Here is an 18,893-nt window from a genome sequence, read left to right on the forward strand (position 1 = left end):
TGCGCGATTAATTAAAAGGAAAGATATATTACATCCGGTGGCCAGACATTTCTCAACGTGCCCAATGGGCGGTATAGGAATTTTTTCCTATTCCGCCATAGAGCATATTCCTAGGGGTGGTGACAGGGAAAATACATTAAACAAACAGGAGATGTACTGGATATATACTCTGAATACTCTTCATCCTTCTGGTATTAATTTAGATTGGGAGCTCAAGCATTTTCTTACAGCATGAGTTTGCCCCATGAGGAGTATTCAGAGTATATTCCACTTCCATACATGTTTTCTGCATAGTATTTTCTTATGGGATACTTTTGTTCTGTCATTACTTCATCCATGTATATTGATTATTATATTGACTATTATATCATCCATATTAATTATCATTCATAAGTTATGTATTCTTTTGGTATACATTTAATATTAATTAATTCATTTCTTGTTACATGGTTATAGTCAATATATTGTCAAATATAATTTTATTCTTATTCTCTGACATCGTGGAGTTTTTGTTTTTAACCCATTTTCTAATTTTTTCTTTATTTTGTTATTTAGTATAGAGTTTAATTGATTTCTTGTATATTGTATATTTATGTCACATTGTATGTGTCTTTTGTGCACTCAGCGATTCTCTTTATGGATCGAGCTGAGAAATCTAATGACAGATTTTTTCTCTGTGATTAATTCATTAAGCCAGCGCTGCGCGAACTGTGGGCGTGCCCCCTTGTGGGGGCGCAAGATTATTTAGGGGGGGCGCGGGCTGCGTGCGGGAAAACCTGGGGGCGGGCAGAGCTGTGCACGGGCGGCCAGAAGCTCCGTGCTGCTGCTTCTCTGCTCTGTGTCTTGCAGAGGGGGCGGGGCTTCTCTCTGCACACAGACAAGCCCTCCTTCTCTTCCTGTCTGTTTCCTGCACCAGTTTTCAGCAGCATGGGGGATTGGGGGATTGGGGGATCGGAGCATGTCACCCCCTCCTCCCCAGGTGAAATTATGTGACTTATGATTATGTGTGTGTGATGTGTCTGTGTTGGTTGTGATTGAGTGTGTGTTGTCTGTGATTGAGTGTGTGTTGTCTCTGTGTGTAGTGATTGAATGTGTGTGTGTGGTGATTGAGTGTGTATTTAGTGATTTAGTGTGTGTGTGTGTGTGTGTGTCTGGTGATTGAGTGTGTGTGTGGTGATTGATTGAGAGAGAGAGAGAGAGAGAGAGAGAGAGGGTGTGTGTTGTGATTGAATGCAGTGGTGCGCAAACTGAGGGGGCAAGGAGGTGCAAGAATATTTAGGGGGGCACAAGCGGTGTGCGGCAAAAACTGGGTGCGCGGGCCGGCAGACGCTGTTTTTTTCATGTGATTTTGATTACATCAGGCAGGGGGGGCCCGAGAAATTTTATGGATGAAAAAGGGGGCTCGGCATAAAAAGTTTGCTCACCCCTGCATTAAGCTGCAGGTGTGTGTGATGCATACGTGCAAGTTTTATCCAATTAGATTAAAGCACTGCCTATTTAGAGATCAGCTGATGCTAAGGGTTTTTCACTCTTTGATAAAGTCCTTCCTTCAGGACGAAACGCGTCAGAGTGTACCTTCTCTCTGCTGATGTCATATTTTTGATTCAATAATTTTTTTTATTTTTACTGCTCTTGGTTGATCTATAGAGAGCTGTGACCGCCGAGTTACCCCATCCTTTTCCTTTTACTAGTCACGGGCAGGAGCACGCCATCACAACAAGCAGCCTGGAATAAACGCTGCCTTCTATCAGCAACACCCTCACTGTGAGTACTCGCCAGCTGATCCATTCATTGTGGGACACGGGTTGAAGGTGAAGCTCTTCTCTCTGGCACTTCACTGACGTGCCTCTTTGTACTTCTACCAGCTTATGTTTTACAGCCCCCCATCCTGAGTTAATTCGGTTATATATATGGAGGATTAACAGTTTATCAAGCTATTACATCCATGACGTTGTTGTTCTTATCTCTGTGTTCTATGAACTACAAAATTTACCTGCTTAGCTTGCAGCATCAGGCACTTGGGGTTCATTCCCCGTTTTTCTATAAGTGCTACATTATAATGATAAAGCCTTACATAAATATTAGGGGGAAATTATTAGATGGAAAACCATACTAAAAAAAGGAAATGTATTTGTGCATCCATGCCATTTATTTTATTCAAAAATATTATATACATTAGAAATAAAACACACTTACATCTCAGTGGTTAAACTCTCTTCAATCCTATTCAACAACTGTGGCCTGCACTCCCACTCAACAACTTTTCTGGTGCCCCGTTCCTTGCTGCGATAGTGAGTGGCCCTTTTCTTTCTTCATATCTATTTTTTTTTTATTGTTAAATGAAGATTGTTATGGAAACTTAATACAGTGACCAACAGTTTGTCTTTAGGGAGCTTTGGGAATTACCTGAAAGATCAAATCATTAATATGTATGTTTCATTGCCACCCACAAGTCAATGGGAGGGTAGAATGCTTCCATCAAAACATAGGGTTCAGATGTATAAGGTTTTCTATTTAATAAGGATGTGATTGTGCTGCTGCTACATTGTTTTACAGTTACACCATAGGTGAGCTTGAAAAAAAGACATGTTTACCGAGTTCAAACTTTTGTTACATTTAGATGACTGATACACATCCTATATTTGTATTTATAGTATATTGATCCAAAGCAAGGCAAACAAAAAACCTCAGTGAAACATTATCCAGTAATGTCTCTTAAGGGAAAAAAAATAAATTAATTCCTGACTCGTGTAATGGCAAACAGATTTCTCCATGGATCAACATTCTTCCAATGTTTACTTATTTGGTATATCTTTCCTTTCTAAAAAAAAAAGAAAAAAAGAGGTCTAACCTATTCTTAAAGATATCTTTTGTATTTGTCATCACAGTCTGCATGGGTAATGAATTCCACATTGCAGCGGCCCTTACTGTAAATAACTCTTTTGTTGCTAGTGAAATCTCTTTTCCTGCCATCTAAAGGGGTGACCATGTATCATTTGTACTGTCCATGGGATGAATATTTCTCTAGAATGTAGAGGGTCCTTTTGACCCTGAATATATTTATAAATAGTTATCATATCCCCTCTTGGACACCTTTTCTAATGTAAACAAATCTAATTTACTGCACCGACACACTTTATTCAAGCAAATACCCAGTATGTACCTGGCAGATACCTGGAATGCGCCACTCCTCACCTCTGACAAGCCCCGTTGCGTTTGCCTTCCCAGCCTGGGTTCATGCCTGGCTGACGGGCGGCTGATCTGTTAAATGATAATGATTAGGATTTAATAGGCTGCAATGCTTCGCGTGTCTACCAGATGGCATAAATTCATGAATTGTAATGCAGTATATATATATATACTGTGCAGTATTGCAGCCAGCGGGAATAAAATGCTTCAATCCCTGCCTGGAAAATACCTCAATGCACTCGGGCAGAAAACAGTCACAAACCTCAATACACCCGAGTATACCCGAATTCGTGGGACTAGCCGAGCTCGAATAAAGTGTGTCGCCAGTGTAGCTAGCTTCTCCTCATATATCAGTCCTTCCATCACTTTATTAATTTCATGGCTCTTCTCTGTACTTTTTCCAGTTCCACAATGTATTTTTTAAGGATTTATTCAATGGCAAAATTATGCTTTTTCCCCTTCAATCAATACCATGCTTTATGCAAGATAGTATGGTACTTGTCTTTGCAGCTACTGCCTGACATTGAGCACTGTTGCTAAGATTGCTATCTATCAGGACTCTTAAATCCATCAACAAGGATTTACCTATTTTGGTCCCATTTAGTTTGTAAGTAGCCTGCTTATTCTTGTTTGCAAAATGCATAACCGCACATTTATCTTTATTAAATATCATCTGCCCTTTACCTTCCCAAGTCTCTAGCTAATCCTAGTCCTTTGTACAGAAATAACATTCTGCATCTTTAGTGTAATCAGCAAAGATAGATACTTTGCTCTCTGAGCAAAACATTTATTTGATCCTACCTTTACATAGTAAATGATGCTAGGTCTCAACTTCCGATTGCCTTTGACATTGTTTGCAAACTCATTCACTGATGGAGTGCTGGCCAGACAATGAAAGTACAGAAGATAAAATACTGGCTAACACCTACTGATGGCCTAGGCTACATAGTACAGACATTGGTAAGACATGCATATTGTCTCTGTATGTCTCCCACCTTACCATTTAGATTATATTCTCTATGGACCAGACACTCGCATCTCTCACAGTAACACTGTTCAAGGACAGAGCACTGGATTTTGTAATTGATTTATATTGATACTTCCACAGTACATTTGTAGATTCAACCTCAACGTTCCTACGTAATATTAACTGATGAAAAAAAATTAAACATTTTTTTTAACATACTCAGAGAACAAAGAGAGAGAGAGAGACAATGCAAAACCAGTGTTCTTTGGTGCAATTCTCCATTTTCTGTTTCATAAAAAAAGAAGACTGTAAGTGAAGTTTCTTATAACCCACAAGCCCAAGAATCGAGCAGCCCACACACCATACTAGGGTTGGGCAATGTCAACATTTTCTCCATGATCACGATATGAAGAAATGTATTGCGATAATGATCTATATCGAGATACATTTGTTAAAATAAGTCTGAAAATTGTCTAGTAAATCTAAAATAAAATGTGTCCTCAAAATAAATTCATTTTCTGTCATTCCCAAACCCTTTTCACGTCGGCCACTTCTTTTTTTCTTTGCTCCCACCACCCTCATTCATCCAGCCCTCATCCCACTCACACAACACACTCCCTCCGCTTAAAAACACCTTTCACTTTTAAAATGTTAAAGATGTATTAAACAGATTTTATTTAATAAATAGTGAGTTATGGGATGAGGTGGATGTTAGTCATGGAAGCAGTGTAGGTGAGAAAGGGTGAAGTGCAGGCATTGAAGGGGGCGGGGGGTTAAGGATCCCAGAGGAGAGATAAGGGGTTTTGGGTCTCAGGGGAAATAGAGGAAGGGGTTAAGTGTCCATGGGAAGGGTGGGGTAGAGTTTAAATGCCCCAGTGGGGAAGAGAGGAAGGGGTTACGTGTTCCGGCGAGGTGGGAAAGGGGTTAATAGTAGGAACCAAGTAGAGAGAGGAGTTACCTTTCAGTGCTGCAGCCCAGCTGGCTGCTCTCCCATGCTCTCTGCATCCATACTGCCAGAAGCTCCTCCTCCTCCCTCTGAGTCTGCAGCGGGAAGGGAGGGGGAGACACCACTGCACATCTGACCACAGGAGGCGGCATCCTGAAATATTGCACTAAGATCTCCCATATCGGCACGCCAGGAGATTATGCAACACTCCTGGTGCTCCCAGCACTCCAAAGGAAAACAAGAAGACTTATGGGGTAGCAACAAAGGGTGTGTATTGCAAGACACAACATCATAACACAACTATATGTCAAGGCAAACGGGGATATGAAATGACTGCAGGTACAGCCTGAAGGAGAGTTGGGGAGGAGAGGGAGTGGTGGGGGGAGGGGAATGGGAAATCACAGAAAAATGGGAAAAGGGTAGGGAAACCCCTAATTGGGGAAGGAGATGCAGGGGGCAACGTTTTGGGGTGGTTAACCCCTTCTACTGGCCCATTCCCTTAGCCTCCGAGAGGGGACTACGGTAATTCGCTGCACCCTCAAAACCCAATCCTCCTCCTGACAAAGATAAAAACAAATAGCGACACACAAAGAGGGTCTAGTGAATACAGGCAATTTAACTTGCAAAGGAATAAGTCACTTCTTAACAATGCAGTCAGACCTGTGTGCCACACTGTAACACAAACACCTAACACAACCTGCGGAGAAGAGACACAATCTATTACAGCAAGCCGTGGGTTAATGATACTAGACAGAGAATACTACTGCCAGCCATCAGAAACACGACCAATACTGATTCTGAGTAACTGTTATGCAGTAGTGTACAAAGGGTAGCCAAGTAGGAATGTCCTGTGACTGAGTTGCCAATGGGAGCTTAAGGCCTCGTTCAGGGTGCTGGCTTCGGAGGGAGGGCGTGCTTACGTGAGGGCGGCATTCCGAAACAATGTATTGAAAGTGAATTGTGGTTGTCAGGGTAGCAGCTGCCCTGTCTCCGAAGCCTGGAGTTGACGCTGGCTACAGTTTCAATAAACAACCCAGGTAGTATTTTGAAGCTGCAGCAGCGTCACTGGGACCTCGGCAGCCAATGAAATCATTCCTGAGAATGATTTCAAGACAGCAACTCCGATCCCTAAGCTGCTGTCTGTAGCCCCGCCCCCTCCCCGCCCCTCTGTAGCCCTGCCCCCTTCCCGCCTCCTCAACACTTGAAAAAGTCTGCTGGGGAGGATGTGCACACATCGCCCAGCAGACTGCCGCTCGCACACGCGAATGCCCGCCCTCCAACTCCTGCCTCTGGCACCCTGAACGAGGCATTACAGCTTCAGAGGGCCTCTCTGAGACACAGACCTCTCTGTAGCTGAGCAAAAGAAACCAACAGTCGGTATGCAGCAGTTCCAATAGAAAACTGAGCACAGAGAATAAAAGAGTGTCTACATTACGTGACCCAGTCCGTGGCAGGCTGCAAGGCAGTGTGTCATGTGTTATCAGGATAGTTCAGTGTGCTGGTATAGGGCCCAAACCTACACCGTAAACGGACGAGCGCTACATCTACCCAAAACACACCACACAAAGACGTACACTGCATGTACCCTACACACACATGCACCCAGCACTCCATACACAGACGCACGCACACAGGATGCACGCGCCATACTGTGGCAGGGCCACGTTCGCCACTTATTTAAAATGTTTAAAAAGGGAGTTTACTAAATTTCTCTGCAAGTCTGGCAGGGATGGAATTAGGCTGAGATGTTCTGCAAGTCTGGCAGGGATGGAATTAGGCTGAGATGCTCTGCAAGTCTGGCAGGGATGGAATTAGGCTGAGATGCTCTGCAAGTCTGGCAGGGATGGAATTAGGCTGAGATGTTCTGCAAGTCTGACAGGGAAAGAGTTAAGGCAGTTAATTAAAAAGCAAGTGTATGGTTACAGCAAGTTGTGCAGTGTTTGGGAGGCTACCAGGATTTTGATTAGTTCTTCAGTCCTGGGATCCTAAACGCTTAGAAAGTCAACTTAAATGCAAATGAACCATAGTATCCAGTAATAGTGATTTCTGTAGCAATTGTCCTAAAGGAACTGCAACTTGTTTTTACTATATCAGCCCGGTCCTGGAATAGTCCATTGCTCTAAATTCACAGTAGTTATGGGGTGGTTTTTGGAAGGGGATTATTGAAATATAACATGTATAACCTAAATTCCCAAATATGTCATGCTTTGTTTGTTTTGACCTGGTAATGTATATGAAGCCATGGATGTGGTTTGTATTTTGTAATGTTTTGGTGAGTTATTAATTCTGATTTTTGAACGTTCGATATCTCCCTTGGAAATCTGGATACTTAGTACCCTGTGGTTGGAGCTTCTGGGTATAAACTGTCAGTGTGGAGCTGGGAAAGAGGTTGTGCCGTCAGACTGAGTTGTGGCTGCAGAGAACCATCTGACAAATCCTTTGATCCCTTACTTGATCAGGATGGTTTGTTATTTTAGTTTATTTCGTTTTTGTCCTCACTATAATAAATGTGCCAAGTGGCTGCTAAGAAAACCCAACTCTTGGGAAGTGCATACGCCAAACTACAGGTCCGACCGTTCACACATACACGCCATGCACTATGCAATGAGAAAGTTCCATGCACATACAAAAGCCAAATATATATATATATATAAATAAATATATATATATATAAACACACAAACACGGGATGGAAATTTCCCAAGCACCCATGCCTAACATTTTGCCCCTGGCGCCGGTGTTTTGTGAAGGCCCGAAACGTTGCATGATGGTTTTCATTTTTATATTTTGCGAGCTTGAATAAAATTTATTTTTAAAACTCCAGAATGCTGTCGACAACCCCAATTTTGTGTATGCGTGTGCGCGCTTGAGCCAACCGAGCCACTTAAAAAAAAAAATCTGACCGGTCAGTGGGCAATTGCCCCTATGACCACCCCAGGCCTGTCCATCCCTGCCAAGTGCTTGCTATCTCATCTTGGTACCGAAAGACACCTTATAACCCAACAATGGAATAGCACTGATTAGTGAATATGGCATTATACACTACATTTTTGTTATAATTTGTGTTAAATTTTAGAATTCTTGGTGTAGAAACGTAACATTTTTGGACACCCTCCCATCCTCCCGTTCGCTCAGCACGGCCTCTCTGCCTTTTTACTTATTTTTTACAAAAATAATTTGTGGGCCAATAATGCTAGACCTAAGGAAGAGAGCTATTCTTTTTAAACTTATCTTAAAAATATATTAGTCAAAAAAAAAATGCATCACCTACTAAAGTAGGTGATACCTTAACTTTTTCATAGACAAAAGATATATCAGTATACACTGTATGGTAAATGAGCGTTCTCAGCCTTATTCTGTGCGCCTCACCAATCCTGACATTTCGATGTCACCTCTAAATACTGGGAATCTCAAAAGTTGCATTAAATTAGCCCTATACTCGTATTAGAAATCCGGTGAGAGATTTGCTCTCATCAAAATCAGTTATCATTTGCATATTGGCGAAGTACAATAATTCATAGCTGTAAATACACACAGATTTCATTCTGGTATGTAATCCCTGAATGAATTGAAACTTAAACTCCTGCCACTTGAGTTTAGGGCAGAGTTGGCATAAATCTTTGGAATCTTTTCCATTAGTTTAGACACACTCCTTTTCTTGAATGTTGCAGGCGAAAGGCTTCCTTGTTTCAACAGTTCATAATAAAGTGCATTGAAGACCATAACCGTCTCTTCATAGTTGTCTCTGGTGGAGACTTCATAACAGGGATACTTCAAGGCTTTGGACAGTTTGTCTCCATCATCAGTGGATACCATTCTATCAAACTGAAGGTCTTTCTTGTTGGCGACTATCACGACTGGAGGTTGCTCAGTGCCTCCTCTCTTTGTATTGGAGTGGATATGATTAATCAGAAAACACAACCGCATAACCTCATCAAAGCTGCAACGATCCGTCACTGAATACACCACTGCAAAACCATCGCCCCATTTGATTTTCTCTTCAATTTGCAGTGAGTCCTCCTCCTGTGTAAAAGAAAAAAGGAGCTCTCTTATGACCAGAATAAAATAAGTCTTCATTCAACGATCTGAGAACCAAAATAGTTCCATTATTGATAGCTAATTAGCAGTATTCAAAAACCATGAACAGAAATAAACTTATATAAATTATAATAGTTTTCCATATAACACTTATCCTACTCAACTTAGAAGTTATTACTTCTTATACCAGCATTGTCATAATAATCAATTGTCTAATCAAGACCACATTCTCGAAGGCCTAGATCTTCGTTAAGTGCCTTAGCAAGACGCCACATTAGCGTCTGGTTAAGTATTAATGTGCATATTCAAAGCTCAATAACTTTAGGTTAAAGTTCTGTTTTCAGCCAGAAAGGGCATTGAGTTACAGTAACTAGAACGGAAGTTAGTGAACATTAGATTGTAACAAAGTATATCCACAAAGTTAATGCAGGGATGTAGCTTGACATTAGTAAAGCCAAACCTAAAGGCAGCGTTACTCCAATCCAGACCCCGAAATGTAGGTTTTACTGCAGAGGAGAGGAAAACCCTATATTTCAGGGGTAATGTGTTGCAGTAGCTTATTTATTAAAGTGTGCTGACGTGTGTTCAAATATTGGTTATTCAAGTTCTGTTGCAGGTTAACGCACCTGATCCAGAGTTCCCTGATATTGACTTGAATTTCTTAATGCTGGATCAGGTGTGTTAACCCGTAATATAACATATAAAATAAAAATAGGGTAAAACACTTCAGTAAGATAAAACGTGTACAGTAGCTAACACAGTGTGCATACACCTGATGAAAGGTCGTGTGTGGACCTAAAACGTTGTTACTAAAAATTAAAGTCAAGTGAATTGTAGGTGGAGCTCGACTTCATTTTTCTGGGGAATTGCCTGTTCTTAACCCGTAACGGACATTATGGTATATGGTATAATTGGTTGTTATAAGACCCACATTAAAACCTGTATTGAGATCCCTCAAAACGGCAAAAAGACGTATAATGTACTGTAACACTGTGAGAGCTTTAAAGCATGCAGTAAGTGTGTGTGTGTTTGTATATATATATATATACACACACAGTATATTAAAAAACGAATAGACGATACCGTTCTGTGGCTAACAAAATGCTTTTATTTGTGCAAACTTTCAAGATACACTCAAAACGGTGTTAAAGAGGTAACACCGTCGTAAGAGGAGATCATTGTATCTCGAAAACTCACTAAAATAAAAGCATTTCGTTAGCCACGGAACGGTATCATCTATTCATTTTGATTATTAAGCTCGGCTAACACGGTTCAGATACTTCTACACACACACACACACACACACACACACACACACACACACACACACACACACACACACACACACACACACACACACACACACACACACACACACACACACACACACACACACAAAGGCAGTCAACCCTACAAGAGCAGACAAAGGACAGCACTCAATGGTAAGTTGCAAAGAAAAAACCTGTTTTCAGATGTACACAGCACGAACATGACCAACGTTTTGGTCATGTTTGTGCTGTGTACCATCTTTGCAACTTACCATTGAGTGCTGTCCTTTGTCTGCTCTTGTAGGGTTGACTGCCTTTGTTTGTCTATATCTATAGGACATGCACCGCACCAGTTCTTTGTAATTGGAGTGCCAGCTGTCCCGTTTCTGTGTGTGTGTGTGTGTATATATATATATATATATTTATTTTTTTTCACTCATATATAAAAATATTGGACCACTAACAGTTCAGGTTTTCCGGTTATCTTCGCATGAGCACAGGCGGTTCAATCTTTTTGAGTAAACAACCTATGCTCAAGCAGGGATATCCCTAACACCTAAGGGTTCTTGAGAACTGGAACCACTAATTATACTATGAATGCAAAGTCACCACTGGTCATTGATGCATATACATGACTGATAAACACAGCCGGTGAGATTCTCAACACATCAAAAGGAAATATAGATGAACAACCAACTGGAGAACATTAAGCATGATCAGAACTGACACAGAAAAACACATTAAATGCAATGGGAATAATTTATTAAAATATATGTGTATTCAGTGTCCACCACGTGGAGAGCAGACCTTTATGGGACAATATGAGGGGATCAGCGTCACACTGAATTTGAAGTGTACCCATGTAAAGTCAAGAGGGGTTATAACTTCTTGGGCTGTGTGTTGAGGGGTCACCATACCCTGAAGACGTGGACCACAGTCCGTACATGCATACAGCATTACATAGCCTTAAGACGCTTATAGAGATTGATCAGTTACATTTATGTGGACAGTCAACATATATATATATATATATGGACATTTAAGACACAAATATATTTTGGAAGGCTACTCTTATTGTATTTCATGTGTTTTTCTGTGTCTTTTCTGATCATGCTTAATATGGGTCTTCATCTATAATACATTTAGGATGTGTTAGCGTCTTACAGACTGTTTATTTGGCATGTACAGTATATGAATCAATGGCCATTGGTGAATGTACATATTTATAGTATACAGTGATATTGTGTTTTTATATACAGATGTAGCAAAGCTTATCTAAGATGCTATTGCTCCCACTGCCAGTGATATTCTGCGCAACCGCTGCCATTAAATTCTAAAGAAAATCAGTGATAATCTGCATTGTAATGCAGTATGCTCTGTTATCAGCATAATCAATGATGTCTGCTACATCTTCTACAGTATATCAATTATTATTTTGTAGCAGATAATAGCTCAGTGTTGCATTTTATTTTTTGTTGTTTTGTGCAATCTCAGTAAGGGCCTAATAATAATGTGAGTCCAATGGCCAGTTGCTAGCCAATTTTACCAGTACCACCTTTTGTATTTCATGATACGGAGGACAAACCACTCAGTGACTCTTTACAGCCAGGTCATTAGTTTACGTATGGTTTAAAGCTGGACATTTTTGGCCTGCCTTAGTGAATAACCCCCATTGTCCGTTGACACTTTGCCTTCTGCTCTGCTCCTTGAATGATCAGTCAAGTTACCCATCCTAGAGGTAAACAAGGGTATTTCGGTATATGGCCAAGAGGGAAGTCCACCTTCTTTCTATCTTCTGTACGGCACAGGGTACCAGCGTAGCATTGGAGCTCTCACCACTCCCTTTGCTTTGGAACTGCTCTCCAGCCACAGAAGTATTTCTTACTTGTTCCACAAATAAGACAAGAAAACTGTATCCAGATCACAACTGTCCAAATATGTACAGTACATGTGGTTCTTGTCCTTCATGACTCCCGCTCAGGCATAGTGAGTGGGTGAGTCATCAGTTGGATTTAAAGACTACATGTGTTCTGAGATTGGTGCGAGTTAATGATTTTAAATATTTTCGGACAGCGTATTTATCTCATAATTGATCAGTGTTTCACTCCATAGATTATGTCGTCAATAAATGCGGACGTGAATAAAATATTCATTCTGAAGACTTACAATCTACCGTGTTTTAAAACAGATTTGTGAGAGTTACAAATGTTTTTTTTTATATGTATGAAAGCTCTATATATAGTGCATTTCTACATGAAATTCTTCCATAATCCGTGGACCTTCTTTACAGCTCCCTAGAGACCACTGGGCTTCGGTATTTCTTCAAGGTACAACGAGAGTTGTAAATACAGTAGGGCTTTTGCAAGGTCAGGGAAGCATACAATGCAATTATCATAATTCTTAATAAAATGGTGATATTGTAAGGGTGTTTCTCAGCGCCTAAAATGTCTGCTGTGCGTTACGGAGAAACACAGAGAAAAGACGATACCGGGATATAAGCAAATATTGAGGCGTAGTAACATTAACCCCAAAGAGTTTACAAGTGAAGCAGTAAGAGGCGTACAGAGAGATTAGTATGAATAAACTTAAGTGCATCATTAATAGCAAAGAGAAGGTAAGTTAATACATTAGTCTTCTTTCCTATCAATCATTTGTTTTAAAGAAGGTTTAGGGCAGCTGGTGAGGTGACAGGTAATGGTGACCTCTTATGGTACTGTTAATGATTGGATCCCCATCTGCATCCTTACATGAATATCTCATAAACGGGTAACTCCCAGTAATAAAACGGGTGGCAATCCTGTAAATTAGAATCTCCCTGTTTACTTTAAAGCAGATGGTATAGTCAGTGGCTAAAGTGTGATGGGACCCAGGGGGGTATTGAGTACCACTAATTTAGTGACTAATGGTACCATTTTCTAATGAAAGAATAATGTGTTTTATTTTACAAATTCTCACCCTTTCTACTTTCAAAGCATAAATAATGTATACATCTTTCTATATTATGGTCAAAAAAGTTTCTCCACCAATATTATATAATAATTGTTGGTCACACACAGAACTACTAGGTATAGTCACTACTGTTTTTTGTAATTCATCCTAATACATCCTTAATAAATTATTTCTATAATCATACCTGCCCGGCGGTATCTAGGATTTCGAAATGGATAAATTCCCCATCTATTGCTGCCGTGTGCCTGTAAATCATTTCTGCCAAGAACAAAAAGAATCAAAAGGTTCTGTTCGTTAAAAACAATGAGTCTATAGATTTTAGTTGACACTCGTGTAAACACAACCAAGACTTTGGATTCACCTCCGTGTACATGAGAAATTTACCTGTACAGTATTTTAACCTCGTTTTACCTTAGAGGCCTAATCAAATGTGTTCATGAGACGTTCGGCTCGGAAATAAAATCTCCAAGTGTTAAAAGTGACTTTATGCATCTGTATAAAGAAGTGTGGTCCATGTGCCATTATAAGATTGAGGACTGGTGCTGAGCACCCCTGTTCTAACTCATCTGAAATATTTGAGCTAAGGTTGACATCTGCCACTCGGGAGTTCTATGATTTTCAGTCGCATAGATGAGCAGCTCTCCAACGTTCCTAGACCACTTTAAGGTTGATAATAATTTGGAGGACCACCATACTTACAACAAGAAACAAAGAAGTCCAGAGCAACATCCAATGTGACGAAAATACACAGTGAAATACCTATATATCTCTTGAAAATGGGTAATTTAGTTGAACTGATTAAAATCCTTATTTACCTCTTCTTTTTATCTTGTTTAATACAATTAGCCACGCCCAGTAGCACTCCATTTGACACATATATATATATATATATATATATATATATATATATATATATATATATATGCAAATACAACTGTATGCTCATCTGCATGTCTTAGGCAGGTCTGCAACCCCGCCTTTCCCCATTATCACCCAGCATACAGCACTTCCACTGCAGCAAGGGATTCTGGGAAATGACATGCATATGAGCATACATATATATATATATATATATATATATATATATATATATATATATATATATATATATATATATAGTGGTAATTTGGAGAGGTTTCTGAGAGCTTGCTGGGTATCTGTGTGTTTGTTAACTTTGTCCAGCTGGTCTCAGCTGTTTTGGAGGTTAGTGGCTCCTCCCACCCAGGGTCTAAAGCTCGCCCCTCCCCACTGTCCAGGTAAGCAGGCTTTCTTTTCATGCAGCTGGTTGTGATAGGTTTAATGCCAGGACCGTCCTTCCTCTAATTATAGAGGTAAATAAGGATTTTAATCAGTTAGTGTTAGGAGCTGCGATAATATGGTCATGCCTCGCAGGCTTATACGCTTTGGACAAAGAGTTAACTAAATGACCCTTTTCAAGAGATATATAGGTATTTCACTGTGTATTTTTGTCACATTGGATGTTGCTCTGAACTTCTTTGTTTCTTGTTTTATACAATTAGCCACGCCCAGTAGCACTCCTTTTGACACTTATATACATATATATATTGTGGTAATTTTGGGGGGTTTCGGTGAGCTTGCGGGGTATCTGTGTGTTTGCCACCATACTTACATCAATATATTTTTATTTTTGTAATTCGAGTGCACTTAAAGCAGAGACCCGAGGTTTCGCAGGCTCTGATGTTGGTCCGCTAAAAGGTATCACAACCTGCAATAAATGTATAAACTGTATCTGAAAATCAGCCTCCACTAACCATAGCAAAGTTACATACTGCACGAGAGAGGTCTCTGCACTGGCACTGAATGGGGACGGGTTTCGAGGAACACCACCACTACATTCCAGAAACACTGACAGATTATAAAGAAGTGTATAAAGTCTCTTTCAGTCCCAGATGATACTGAATGCTGCTAAACAATAGACTATTGTAAGTACTCAGATGGAATATTGTGCTAAAACCTTTAACCCCTTCTGTGCCACAGTGACCAGCAATGCATTACAGTTCTCTCTCTTAACAGTAAAGACGTTTTTTTTAAATATATTTTTAAATTTGGCTGTATTGTACATAACACTAATCCCTGGATTTAAATTCCTATCATAATGCATTCTAAATCGCTTACCAACTGGAATTAATAGCATTATTCCTGAGGGCCTCTCAGGGTCTCTGGTAATGCTTTGTGAGGGGGAGAAGAGGGGGGGGGAGGGAAAGTGGTAATTATTGGGTCTGAGTTTTCTCAGATGGCTTAAGATGATTATTTTATGAAGGATCCCACCCAGAGATGTAGCAGGCTTCACTGCTGTTTCTGGTCTGATGTGTTGGCGCAGCATATATTGGCGTTTTTTAAATAAAACTATAATACTGTACAGATGTAGCAGACGTTATTACACCTGCTGGTGTGTTGGCCCCACACCTTTTTGTGTTTGCTGCATCGCTTATCAGCATGTGGCTAATGCATTCGCAGTGGCAGTTCTCCCCCCGGTGAGCTGCGTCTGTCCTGCTGCAATGCACCAGCAATAACAGCGTCTACATCTGTATTTTGTATGTTCTGGGCCATTGCTATTAAATCCTATGGAAACGCTGTGATATTCTTCATTAGGAACAGGTTATGTTGTGTTATCTGGGGGGACAATGTCACGCGCTACATCTGCATGGTGGCATATATTGTGGCATCTGCACCATGCCAATTAAAAATTAGATTAATGAGGACACTACTGGATGGCAACTTGTTTCACATATGTATCACTTATTGAAACATTCATGCAGGATGCACTATTAAAAAAAACTATATATATGGTCCTGGTACGGCATGGTTCTGGCACGTAGTACTGGCATTACATGATCCTGTCACGGCATGGTCCTGGCACTGCATGATCCTGTCACGGCATGGTCCTGGCACTGCATGGTCCTTGCACGGCATGGTTCTGGTACGGCATGGTTCTGGCACGTAGTACTGGCACTGCATGGTCCTGGCACGTCCATGGACCTTATGAAGCACCTGGTACGGCATGGTTTTGGCACGTAGTACTGGCATTGCATGGTCCTGGCATGGCCTGGTCCTGGTACGGCATGGTTCTGGCACGTAGTACTGGCACTGCATGGTCCTGGCATGGCATGGTCCTGGTACGGCATGGTTCTGGCACGTAGTACTGGCACTGCATGGTCCTGGCACGTCCATGGACCTTATGAAGCACCTGGTACGGCATGGTTTTGGCACGTAGTACTGGCATTGCATGGTCCTGGCATGGCCTGGTCCTGGTACGGCATGGTTCTGGCACGTAGTACTGGCACTGCATGGTCCTGGCATGGCATGGTCCTGGTACGGCATGGTTCTGGCACGTAGTACTGGCACTGCATGGTCCTGGCATGGCATGGTCCTGGTACGGCATGGTTCTGGCACGTAGTACTGGCACTGCATGGTCCTGGCACTGCATGGTCCTGGCACTGCATGGTCCTAGCACGTCCATGGACCTTATGATGCACCTGGTACGGCATGGTCCACGCACGCCAGAGGACCTTATGATGTGCCCGGTACTGTATGTCAGGGTCACTTGCATGTTGACTAGAAGCAGATCGGTGTTACCACTCTCATGGATCAGTCAGCCTGATGGAAACATTAGAGAGCTCCTTCCACATCCGCCATCCGGGACCTGTCTGCGCTCATGGGGTTACAGTGGCAGTTATAGAGGTTCGTTTGCACTTTGAAGCATCCAGACCTGCGTATAATGGTCAAGTTACGTATCATGATTAGTTATAAGAATCATTTTGGAAAGTATGTTTTTGTGGCCTTCCAAATGTGGAGGTTTCATACAATATGTAAACAGTTACAATTTACACTTCAATGACAAGTACAGTAATTGTTTAACTCCAGAAAACAACCCTCATCCACTGTTTATTCCTCCTCAGAGTCACAAATACCGAGTTGCACAATCCATGCTGACACTGCTTAATGCTTTACATCAAATATTAGAACTGGTCTTGGCATGAGCGAGGCATTTCATTAGAAGGATTAATTCCGCAATCCAAGAGCCTGACTTAATAAATGCTGGTAACTGGATGGGGAACCAAAAGCAGTGCAGTGCCCGCGGCACTCCGATTCCTCTAAAAATCTAATCTTTAGGTTTTTTTTAAATATATAAATCATTGTGTAAGCTAAGAAAGAAATAACAAGCACAAATGCACATTTCCTGGGTGTACACATGACTCATTTATTTTCCAGAACCCTCTCGCCATCTGCTTTTATTTGTGGGAGAAATAACTTTAATTGGCTTCTTGATAATTAGATTTATAGCAGCAATCCCTCATACAGTAAGTAATGTCCCCATTTGTGTGACAGCATGGGAAACGGTGGGTCTTGTGAAGCTGAACTGCAATTATTTCAGATCAAAAGACTCCCCCTCTCTCCCCTCCCCCAGGGTCCTGAGATACTGAGAATCTTTAAGTGAAATTACTGGTAGCACTTAAATGGTCATCCAATAGAAAGCCATTCCTATTAGCACAGGGGACATACAAGAGTTGGCAGCCATGTTGTTTCGCCAAGAGCTGAAAATAGCATGGTTCAGCGCCCAAGGAACCTTGTGTTTCTATTCAGCAAAAAAAAGGGGGGTGCAAAAAAAAGAGAATAGGGGGGATTGCCGCTTTAAAGGTTTTATTTCCTGTGTGCCATATATAGGTATTCTTTTCTCATTTTAAGGGTAGTCCCAATTATGGAGTGTGCAATATTGCTGCTTACAACCAGCTGCGTATGAAGGACTGATTATCAGAACAAACAAGGCAAAAGGCTTAGCAAGTACAGTATGTGAGCGGAGGCTGAGATAACAGGGATTTATTAGGGGGGGGGATGTTATGTCGTAAGAGCGCTTGCTGTTTTTCAGAGAGAAAGGGCCTGATTGTATGATAATTTAATCAGCAAAAAAAGAAACTGACAAGAAGCAGCCAGCAAGTACGATTTAAGTGGAAAATTACTGTATGAACAGAGTCCAAGTCCACGGACTGCTGGTTTAGAAACCAATTTTACTTTGAGAGCCGAGTGGCTGCATTATAGATGCAAACCAAAGGAATTTAATTTGCTTTTGGGGGAACAGCATTGGCGAATATTGCAATGCTCACCTTTTGCTAGGTAAGACGATTACCTGGCTCTGTGCTTTAAAGCAGCATTCCCACTTGGGACTTGGTATGCATATATTTTTTTTGTATTTTTTTTATCTTACTAGAAACGCTGCATCCTTAACACCCAGGTAACCCCAATTCAGGAGATGCTCACAGTGGAAAACCCAGTTCAAAAACGACATGCCAACCACTGCAGCCAATCGGCAATGGGGAAGTGGCGAGTTGCAGTGACAAAAGCCCACCCTCCCCACCCCCCCCCCCCCCCCCTACCCTCCCCACCCTCCCTTTGTTCACACTTTGCTGGTGGTGACATGATCAACAATAATTTTTATTTCATTTCCCAGAGACAAAAGGAAGTAATCGGTCAAGGCCATATTTACCAAGCAGTGCTACACCATCAGACACTCATTTTG

General features: G+C 41.2%; 1 protein-coding gene across 1 annotated transcript in view; it reads right to left on the reverse strand.

Annotated features, from left to right (window-relative positions):
* Nucleotides 1-2,295: 2,295 nt before the first annotated feature.
* Nucleotides 2,296-18,893, reverse strand: part of LOC142464237 (ras-related and estrogen-regulated growth inhibitor-like) — a 28,021-nt gene continuing 11,423 nt past the window's right edge. Inside the window, exons 3-4 of the mRNA XM_075567643.1 lie at nt 13,542-13,615; nt 2,296-9,125 (exon numbers count right to left, since the gene is read on the reverse strand). Of these exons, the coding sequence (XP_075423758.1) occupies nt 8,643-9,125; nt 13,542-13,615 (557 nt within the window). The 3' untranslated portion in view covers nt 2,296-8,642. The remainder of the gene's footprint in view (nt 9,126-13,541; nt 13,616-18,893) is intronic.

Source organism: Ascaphus truei, chromosome 12 (genome assembly GCF_040206685.1).
Source record: "Ascaphus truei isolate aAscTru1 chromosome 12, aAscTru1.hap1, whole genome shotgun sequence".
In the NCBI taxonomy this organism is placed as follows: Eukaryota; Metazoa; Chordata; class Amphibia; order Anura; family Ascaphidae; genus Ascaphus; species Ascaphus truei.